The 11,223-nt window shown below is 41.2% G+C and overlaps 1 protein-coding gene across 1 annotated transcript in view; it reads left to right on the top strand.

Annotated features, from left to right (window-relative positions):
* GSTT4 (glutathione S-transferase theta 4) overlaps positions 1-9,530 on the top strand; it is a 13,419-nt gene extending 3,889 nt beyond the window's left edge. Inside the window, exons 4-5 of the mRNA XM_069096577.1 lie at positions 754-930; positions 5,144-9,530. Of these exons, the coding sequence (XP_068952678.1) occupies positions 754-930; positions 5,144-5,344 (378 nt within the window). The 3' untranslated portion in view covers positions 5,345-9,530. The remainder of the gene's footprint in view (positions 1-753; positions 931-5,143) is intronic.
* The last annotated feature ends 1,693 nt before the right edge of the window (positions 9,531-11,223 follow it).

Genomic DNA, 11,223 nt, shown 5'->3' with positions numbered 1-11,223 from the left:
GGGAAGGAAGGAAGGAGGGAAGGGAGGGAGGAGGGAAGGGAGGGAGGAGGGAAGGGAGGGAGAAGGGAAGGGAGGAAGGAAGGAAGGAAGGAAGGAAGGAAGGAAGGAAGGAAGGAAGGAAGGAAGGAAGGAAGGGAGGGAGGGAGGGAAGGATGGAGGGAGGGAAGGGTGAAGGGAGGGAAGGATGGAGGGAGGGAAGGATGGAGGGAGGGAAGGGTGAAGGGAGGGAAGGATGGAGGGAAGGAAGGATGGAGGGAGGGAGAGAGGAAGGAAGGGAGCTAGGAAGGAAGGAGGGAAGGGAGGCTGGAAAGAAGGAAGGAAGGAGGGAAGGAAGGAAGGGAGGGGGGCAGGAAGCAAGGAAGGAAGGAGAGGAGGGAAGGAAGTATGGAAAGGAGGGAAGGGAGGGAGGCAAGAGGGAAGGGACAGAAGCAGGCAGGAAGGAAGGAGGGAGGGAGGAAGGGAAAGGAGAAAGAAAGGAAGGAGGGAGGGAAGGGAGAGAGGCAGGAAGGAAGGAAAAAAGGAGAGAAGGAGGGAAGGAAGTAGGGAAGGGAGGAAGGAATGCGTCTGGGATCATGTGGGGAGGATGGCAGGTGAGGCCCTAGCCATAGGCTAGGCTGATCCTAACAGACAGCACTTTTGAGATTCTTAGAGAAATCCTTCAGCCTTGTGGAGCAGGAATGTCAGGGAGCAGTGGGTCCCTTCCCTGCCCCTTTCTGTCTCTTGTTCCTGACCCCCAACCCTCCTGCTGACCAGTTGCTGATCCCAATGATTACGGGGCAGGAATTGCCAAAGGAGAAGATGGATGATATACTGACAGAAGTACAGACCAACATCCAATTGTTCTGCGACCACTTCTTGAAGGATAAGCCCTTTCTAACGGGAAAGATCATTTGTTTGGCTGATCTGATGGCTGCCATGGAGATGATGCAGGTGATAAGAGAGGCTGGCGGGGGAGGGGGAATCAGAAATGCCCTCTGAGAAGGGCTGGGAATCCCAGAAACTGGAAGTGTCCCAGCAGAGGCCACTGTGAGCCCTGTGGAAGGCAGAAGGGACCAGGCTCAGTTGGTTAGTGGGTGCCCCAGAGATCCCCAGAAACCACTGGGAGCCTTCAGACAAGGCACCGTGGAGCAGTGTTGCCAGCAGGTTAGTCTGGGGGAAAGGACAAAGGAGGAGCTGCTTTGGGAGGGAAGTCACCAGAATAGAAAGACACTGCTGTGAAGTCCACCCCTCCCTAGAGTTATCAAACTTCCAGATGTTATGAAGTCACAGGGACAAGTTGGCCCCAGAATTCAGAGCTAGGAGCAAGTGAGTAGAAACTACAGGGTTCATGGAAGGGAAAAAGTGGTCAGGAGTTGGAGCTTTGAGAGGGAGAAGATACTACCACAGAAGCCCCTCGGAGGCCTCATCCTACAGAGGAGGAAACCCAGTTCCATATTGGTTAAGGGGCTTGCCTGAGGCCACACATGTCATAAGTACCAAAGGTGAAATTGGAATCTAGGTCCTCCACTCCACACCCAAGGCTCTTTACTGATGGGGCAGTGGTTAGAGCCCTGGACCTGAAGTCAGGGTGATTCAATTTTAAATCCAGACAGAGACACTTCGTAGCTGTGTGATCCTGGGCAAGTAGCTTAATCTCTCTTTACCTCAGTTTCCTCACCTATAAAAATGGGCATAAGAATAGCACCTACCTCCCGAGGATGCCATGAGGCCTGAATGAAGTCATATTTGTAAAGTGTTTAGCCTGGTGCCTGACACACAGAAATTGCTATGTAAATGTTAGCTGCTGTTATTATTACGTCATAGAGGAGAGTTTGCCTTGAGCATAAGTAAATGACTACTGGCATCTCTTGCAACTCTGAGATGCTCAAATTGGGTGGGGGTAGGCAGAGGAGTCCTTAAAAAGAACTAAAAACAAATCTAGGAGAGAAAGATCAGATGGAAAAGACTTGATTAAAAACACCATGTTACAAGTAGAAAAAAGAACCAAGCAGAATTTGGTTTGCATAACACGGCCATGTTTAATATACTGGCAATTAAAGGTGTAATTTACTCAGACAGTCATTTCAAGTTTCACTAATGCCATGTGACTCTGAGCTATGGACCACTGTAGCTCCAAAGAACTGATGTCCTGGTGAATGAAAAGCATTGTTAGCAATAAGGCTAGCAGAGGTGATGGGAATTCCAGCTGATCTATGTAAAACCCTAAAAGATGATGCTGTTAAAATGCTGCACTCAATATGCCAGGAAATTAGGAAAACTCACCAGTGGTCACTGGATTGGACAATATTAGTTCATGTCACAATCCTGAAGAAGGACAATGCCAAAGAATGTTCCAATCACCCAACAACTAACACTCATCTCACACACCAGCAAGGGCATGCTTAAGATCCTGCAAGCTAGGCTTCATCAGTATGTGAACTGAGAACTCCCAGAAGAGTGGATTGGTTTTCAAGAGGCAGAGGAACTAGAGACCAAATTGCCAACATTTCCTGGCTTATGGAGAAGCAAGGGAGCTCCAGAGAAACATCAACTTCTGCTCCACTGACTACAGGAAAGCCTTTGACTGTGAATCACAACAAAATGTGGCAAGTCCCCAAAGAGATGGGAGAATCAGATCATGTGACTTGTCATCTGAGAAACCTGTATGAGGGTCAAGGAGCAATAGCTAGAATCAAACATGAAGCAACTAATTGGTTCCAGATTGGGAGAGGAGTAAGACAAGGCTGCATATTGTCACTCTTTGATGCCGAATACACCATGAAAAATGCCGGGGCAAATGGATCAAAAGCTGGAATTGAGGTTTCCAGGAGAAATATCCATAATCTCAGACATGCAGATGATACCACTCCGATAACAAAAAGTGAAGAAGAATTAAGGAACCTCTTGATAAGAGTAAAAGAGAAGGGTGTAAAAGTTACCTTGAAGCTTAATATAAAAAAATGAAGTAAGATCTTGACAACTGGTCTCATCACATCTTGGCAAATAAAGGGAAGAGAAATGGAACCAGTTTCAGATTTTATATTCTTGGGCTAAAAGATCCCTGCAGAGAGTGACTGCAGCCATGAAATTAAAAGACACTAGCTCCTTGGAAGGAAAGCTATGGCAATTCTGTACAGCTTGCTGAAAAGCAGACATCACATCACTGGGCCAGCAAAGATCCATGTAGTCAAAGTTAGGGTTTTTCCAGTAGCAATGTATGTCTATGAGAGTTGGGTTACTGACCTAAGTTGACTGCTATAGAATCAGTGCTTTTGAATGGTGGCACTGGAGAAGACTTTTGAGACTCCCTTGGACAGAAGGAGATCATATCAGTGAATACTTTGAGAAATTAATTCACTCTATGAATAACTGGAAGGCATAGGCAACTAGGTGGTGCAGTGAATAGAGTGCTGGGCCTAGAGTCAGGAAGACTCACCTTCCTGAGTTCAAATTCAGTCTCAGACATTTACTAGCTGTGTGACCCTGGGCAAGTCATTAACCCTGTTTACCTCAGTTCCTCATGTGGAAAATGATCTGGAAAGAGAAATTGCAATCCACTTCAGTATATTTGCCAAGAAAGCCCCAAAGGTGGTCATGAAAGTCAGACATGACTGAAAATAGCTGAACAATGACAAAAATTTCCTAGAAGGTCAAATTCTAAAACTGAAGATTAAATATTTTGGCCACATAATGAAAAGACAGGACTCTTTGGAAAAGACCCTGATGCTAGGAAAATTTGAAGGCAAGCCTGCACAGCCTGTGGCTTGCAGCACGCCAAAGGATTTTTGGTGGCCCCTAAAAAATATAGAGTATGTTTATCTCTGCATTTGGGGGCCACCTGAAGTTCTTTGACAGGCTGCAGGTTGTGCAGGCCTGGGATAAGGGGATGACAGAGAATAAGATGGATAGACAGTGTCATGGAAACAACCAAGATGAGCTTGGACAGTCTTCAGGAGATAGTAGAAGACAGAAATGCCTAGTGTGCTATGGTCCATAGGGTCACAAAGAGCCATGACTGAATGACTAAACAAATATGAATAATCACAAGGGAAACAGCAATGAGTAGAATTTGTCTTCTCACACTAACCTAACTGAACAGGGAACATATCTCAGTAAACTAGGGTGAAGCTATGATCAAAGATTGCTTCTCAGATTATTAAAGACTAGATCAAGTGTAAATTTGGGCAAAGCTTTTGACAGTCTACCATTCTGTCCCTTTAGATAAAATCAAAAGAGATAGATTAGATCATAGTTAAGTAAATTTGTAAGTAATTAAATGACCAGACCCAAACAACAGTAGCTAATGAGTTGATGTAAGGAATGCTCCAGGAATCTGTACTGTTTTAACATTTTTATCAGTTACTTAGATAAAGGCACAAATGGCATGCTTATTAAATTTAAGGTTCCACAAAGCTGAAGAAATAACACACCAGATAACAAAATCCAAACAGAAAACTATCCCTACATCCCCACCACACTTTGTTCAGGGCTTTGTTCTAAGAGTTACAAATGATCTGCTATGGTGCTAAGTCAATGCCTGAAAGCCTTCCCAATTCCTGCCACCATCCTGGGAGACTCTAAATGTGCCATTCTTCCCTTTACCATCACTACAACTGCTGAGTTCTCAGTTCTGGAAAAGCAGTCCCACCATTCAGCTCTCAACAACCCAAGTCTCTCAAGAATTCCCTTTAGGATGTTTCTTCACAATATGAATTCAAAGAGTTCTCTCAGGAAAGAAGTTCTTTTTATCCTCTGTCTACCTCACTCAGTCTTATTTCTTCTATAACAAGTAACAATCCTCCTAGAGGGACAGTTCAATCACTATTTATTCTCTCAAGATTTTCTTTCCAATAAAGATGCAGTAACAGCATCTTTTGCCTTTATGGGGGAGAAACTATTGAAGCTGGGATTACATGTGATTTTGTAATATTCAAGTGCTATCTTATATAACAGAAAGAGATCAAGGATGGTTTCATGGAAGAAATGAAAGATAGGGTTTGGATAAATGGAGGCATGGGTGATGAAACTTTAAGCATGGGAAAGGGCATGAGCCAAGGCCTCTGAGTGGGAATGAGCCGGGTTAAAGAGGTGGGAAGGGAATGAGATTTAGGTTGGGCACATGGATAAGTTAACCCATATACTTTATCCTTCTGTCTGTCTGCAGCCAGTGGGTGCCAACTATAATATCTTCCTTGGCAAACCCAAACTCAGTGCATGGCGCCTGCGGGTAGAGGAAACTGTGGGCTCCAGACTCTTCAAGGAGGCCCATGAGAAACTGCTAAACCTCAGGAAATGGGATATATCCATTTTACACCCGCATGTGAAAGAGAAGATCCTTAGCATGCTACATAATATAACCAACTGAAGGCAGAAAGTCCTTTTAACACAGGAAAGTCTTCTGGGAGTGGGAAGACCTTGGTAGACCAGAGGGCTTAGGGGTATTCTCCAGACCCTAAAGATTATGGTAGAGTCCCATCTTTTCCTTAATAAAGAGCAGATGTCTGGGCTACAACCCATTGAGAAGTCTTGGACTTTGCTAGCAGGCTTCTCCATGGAGCTTCTAGGGGTTTTATCTGATGGTTGGACTGTTGGGGGGGGGATCACTTAGGAGTAATAGGGAAAATGGGAGAAGTGGAGGGAATAGCAGGACTCCTCTAAGAACCGATTGGTTCCCTCCTTCAAGAGGACAGGTCGCACCTAGCCAGTGAGAGGTTTGATTTAAACAGCCTCAGTAGCAACCAGAGGAGAACAATGTGGGTAGGAGATGGGCAGAGTGCCAGCCCCGGAATCTCCAGAAGAGGCCGGGTGAGTCCCTCCCCCTCTCCTGCTCTTGTCAAACATTCCCAGCACCAGATGTGAACACTCGCCAGCCCAGACTGCTGCTCTGCTCAAGCTAGATTGGTGGTGGCCACTGGTTCCTGTGCATTTATTTAATTATCATGCTCTGGAGCTCAGTGCTCACCACCACCGACGCTAGCCCAGACTTCTCCACCTGGAGGCGCTGTGGACATCACAAAGCTCAGGTCGGTCCTCATCCCCCCTCCCGCCCCTGCCATTGGCATCACTCTCGATTTGCCCAGTGCTATCTCCATTTCCTGTTTCTTCATATGATCCACCTGAAGGAACACATACTCTTCCAGGGCAGGATGCAAGGTAGAAAAAGTGTAATCAATCAACAAATATTAAAGGTTAGCACAAAAAGAGGCCAAAGACACTTCCCACCCTCAAGGAGCTCACAGTCTAATGGCAGAGAATCCCAGAATACTCATCCCCTAATAACTCGTCTCTGTATCTAAGGTTATGCCAAGGAGCCCCAAACTATCAGGAACCTGAGAAGTTCCAGCCCTCTGAGGAATGAGAGCCACAGAGAACGATTGGTTCATGTTCTTTAGCCAACCATCCACTGAGGAAAACCCCTTGGTCTTTTATGTTCTTTCCCAATATATCTTGAATGTCAGAGCCTAACACTTTATTACATTACCTGTGACATTCCCCAGTAGACTCCAAGCTCCATTAGTGCAAAGATGGTGGTTTTTATCAACTTTATTTGTCCTCTAGAATCTATAAGAGTTCTCCATAAACAGCAGGACTTAATAAAATAACTGTGCAAAGAAACTGAGTCAAAGGGCTTTGAAAATTTCCAGTAAAGCAGAAGACTTTTTCTATAAACACTAATCATGCCTTTTCCCAGATGGCAGAACTGGCACAGAAATATGATGGAGAGTTAAAGCAGTGTAAACTGGGAGGAAATAGGAAGCTGCAAAAGCTAATTGATATTAAGTCAAATTGAGAGAAACTAATATATTAATAACAAATTATTCATTCTGGTCCACCTTTTCTCCCTTCTGTTTTCTGTAAAGGCCCAATTCCTGTTAAGGTCAGTCAGTCTCTGAAGGGCATGTCTGATTGATGGGGTTGCCCCTAACCCTCAAGGAACATGCTCGTCAGTTTTGGGTGGGACCCCATCCAACTAGAAGACCTAATTTCTGTTTAGAGTATAAACAGAATCCATTCTGAACTAGGAAGGAACCCCTTTCCTTGATCTCCTCCATTAGAGTTTGGGGTGACCCAGCTCATGGAGAAAACCAGACAGAGAGGCTCAGATGGAGATTGTTTCCCCCTTCCCAGAATGATGGAAGCTGATGAGTCTTATGATCAAACCAGGTTCTCCGCAGGAGGAGTTTAAGACCTTTAGCCTTAGCACACCTCCTCACCAAATGTCCACCAGTCAAGGCGGAGTAGCACTTGTCAGGGGAATTTCCTTTCAGAAGATATTTAACACCTTTTAGGATCTTGGCATCTTTGGTTACCAAGAAAAACCACTGACCAGCAATTTATTGATTACCAGCTAGCCTAATTAATAAATTGATTATTAATTGCCCAGAAACTGTCTTACCATTTGTCATCTGTCTCAAAGTCAAGAGAAGAGGCATGTGTAATTTGCCTTCTATGTGCCAATCATTATTCTACGTACTGGGGATACAAAGAAACGCCAAAGGAAACAAAACAAGCCCTGCTCTAAATAAAGGATCTCGTGGACTTATGAAGGAGACAACATTTAAACAACAATGGACAAACAAGGTACAAGATAAATTGTATAAGAGAGGGAAGGCACTAGCATTAAGGATGATCCAAAAAGCCTTCTTGAAGATGATGTTTTTGTTGAAATTTGAAGGAAGCCAGGGAAGCCTGAGGTGAGAGGGAATTTATGTTCTAGAAGAAGAACATGAGATATCTCATTGGAAAAAAGTCAGCCTAGAAAAAAGATCAGAGAGAGATAAGAATTGCTGGACTACCTGAAAGTAATGATCAAAAAAAGAGTCCAGACTCTACACTCCAAGAAATTATTAAGGGGTAGCTAAGTGGTGCAGTAAATAGAGCACCAGCCCTGGAGTCAGGAGGACCTGAGTTCAAATCCAGCCTCAAACACTTAACACTTACTAGCTGTGTGACCTTGAGCAAGTCACTTAACCCCAAGCTCTGCCTTCTCCCCTCCAAAAAGCAAAAAAAAAAAATTATTAAGAAAAACTGCCCCAAGTTTTGGAACTAGAGGGTAAAAGATAAATCAAAAAAATCCATCAGTCACCACCTGAAAGAGATAAAAAAATCAAAATTCATGGGAACATTACAGCTAAATTTCAAAACTTCCAGGTCAAGGAAAAAAATATTATAGCGAGTAGAAAGAAACAATTCAAATATTGTGAAGCTGCAATTGGAATAACACATAATTTAACAATTAAAATACTGAAGGGCGTGAAATGTGATTCCAAAGAGTAAAGCAACTGGGTTTGCAAGAATCACCTGCCCAGCCAGCTTGCAAGCGAAAAAAATAAATATTTAATGAATTAAAGGACTTTCGGATATTCTTGAGGAAAAGACTAGACCTAAACAGAAAATCTGACTTTCAAAGATAAGTCAGGAGGAACATAAAAATATAAACATGAAAGATTAATCATAAAGGATTTAATAAGGTTAAACTATTTGCTGTCATATGGGAAAATGATATTTGTGACTCTTAACAATGTTATCATTTTTAGGGTAGTTAGAAAAAGTTTATATGTATAGGTTTAGGTTTGAGTTCATTATGACAGGATGATCCTAAAAAATAAAATTTGTATAATCTTTTCAATATATCGTTGCATTCTTTTAACTAGTATTTTATTTTAAAATTTGCCTCTATATCCATTAATTAAATTGGTCTATAATTTTCCTTCTTTGTTTTTCTTCTTTTGGGTTTAGGTATCAGTATCATATTTGTTTCATAAAAATGACTTTGGTAGGATACCTTCTTTGCCTATGATTACAAATAATGTTAGAATTAGTTGATATTTAAATTTATTATAGAACTCACTTGTAAATCCATCCATCTGGTCCTGGTACTTTTTTCTTAGGAAGCTCAGTTATGGTCTTTTCAATTTCTTTTTCTGAAATAGGTCTATTTAGATACTCTATTTCCTCTTCTGATAATCTAGGTAATTTATGTTTTTATAAGTATTCTTCCATCTCACTTAAAATATTAAATTTATTGCCATATAATTGGGCAAAATAACTCCTTATAATTTCTTTAATTTCATCTTCATTAGTGGTATATTCACCCTTTTCATTTTTAATATCAGTGATTTGGTTTTCTTTTCTCTTTTTTAAACTCAAATTAACCAATAGTATGTCAATTTTTTTCATAAATATAGATTATACATTATGACCAAGTGGGATTTATACCAAGAACACAAGGATGGTTTAACATAAAGAAAACTATTAACATGACTGATTACATCAATAATAAAAGTTAAAGATTATATCAATAGATGCAGGAAAAGGTTTTGATAAAGTACAACATTAATTTCTGTCAAAAAAAACACTTTAAAGTACTAATTATTATGGATGCAAAAATCCAAAATAAAATACTAGCTAGGAAATTACAGCAAATATCATAAAAATTATATAAGTGGAATTAATACAATGAATACAGTAATGTAGGGCTGGTTCAATATAAGGAAAACTTAACATAACTGATTATATCAAGACCAAAACAAACAAAATCATATTATATATATATATATATATATATATATATATATATATACATATATATATCAATAAATGCAGAAAAAGTTTTTGACAAAATACAACACTCATTCCTATTTGAAAAAGCGCTTGAAAGCATAGATATAAATGGATTTCTCCTTGAATTGGTAAGAAGCATCTATCTAAAAAACATTAGCAAGCATTATCTGTAACAAGGTTAAGTTAGAAACCTTCCCAATAAGATAAGGACTGAAACAAGGATGCCCATTATCACCAATATTATTCAATATTGTACTAGAAATTCTAGCAATAGCAATAAGAGAAAAAATAATTTGGAGGAATTAGAATGGGCAATGAGGAAATAAAACTATCTCTTTTGTAGATAATATGATGATATAATTGGAAAATCCTAGAAATTCAACTAAAAATCAGTTTAAACAATTTTAACAAAGTAACAAGATATAAAATAAGCTCACAGAAATTATCAACATCTCTATATATCACCAACAAAGTCTTGCAGGAAGGGATAGTAATAGATATTTCATTTAAAATAACTATAGACAATATAAAATACATGGCAGTATTCCTGCCAAAACAAACCAAAGAATTATATGAACATAATTATAAAACACTTTTTATACAAATAAAGTCAGATTTAAATAACTGGAGAAATATTCATTGTTCAACAACAATTATACTTAAATTAACCTCTACTTATTCAATGTCATCTCAATTAAACTACAAAAAAATTATTTTATTGAGCTCGAAAAAATAATAGCAAAATTCATTCAGAAAAACAACTGGTCAAGACTACCAAGGGAATTAATGGAAAAAAATGTAAAGAGGTTTAGCAACACCAGGATTTGTTGAACCAGGTCCTCCTAACTCCAGACCCAGCATTCTATCTCTCCACTAACAACATGGGGAGGTGGAGTGGTGAGTCAAAGAGAATGCCAAGGTTCTGATAAATAATGGGGAAAGACAGGAGTGACTGGATTGTGGTGGGTCATCAAGTCAGGAATAGTGGCATAAGAATTAGGAACAGGACACAGGCGGGGAAGGCTAGGCGGAGGCGTGGCATGGCAGACGCAGGCCCGGAAGGCTCGGCGGACGCAGGCCGGGAAGGTGTGGCGTGGCAGATGCAGGCCAGGAAGGGGCCTGATCAACTTGGAGGGCAAGTCTTCCCACCAACCACAAGGTCCACTACCAGGCCTATCACCAAAGGGCTGGGACTGGAAAGAGCAAGGTAAGAAGCAAATACTGTACTGAACAGCAAACACTCCTGGGGCTACCACTTCATAGCCCAGAAATCTTTTTTTTTTTAAAGCCCCTTTCAGGACCTCCAAAGACGAGGATGACAGAGTGAACCCCACTTGCTCCAAACCCCCCCTCTGACCCTGAAAATATAGTAACTATTGCCCAGGGCAAAACCCTCTACAGTAAAGGCTTGGGATCCTAGAGGAAGGGCATGGTTAGGACCCTGCCTCAAAATGGGTAGAAAGCAGACTACAAAGACAAAGACTCTGGAGTCCTACTATCCTCAGAGGGAGGAACCAACCTCAGAGGGAGACAATGTGGACTCCACACCCACAGCTGAAACTTCAGGGAATGGATCCCAAGCACAGAAGGCTCTCCTGGATGAGATCAAAAGGAACTTTGAAAACAAAATGAGAGAGATAGAAGAAAAAATGAATAATTCTCTCAAAACGAAAATAGCAG

Source organism: Petaurus breviceps, unplaced genomic scaffold, assembly GCF_028583685.1.
Source record: "Petaurus breviceps papuanus isolate PSGF00001 unplaced genomic scaffold, PetGlider_PUasm1.0 243, whole genome shotgun sequence".
Taxonomy (NCBI): Eukaryota; Metazoa; Chordata; class Mammalia; order Diprotodontia; family Petauridae; genus Petaurus; species Petaurus breviceps.
This window is presented reverse-complemented; position numbering and strand designations above follow the sequence as displayed.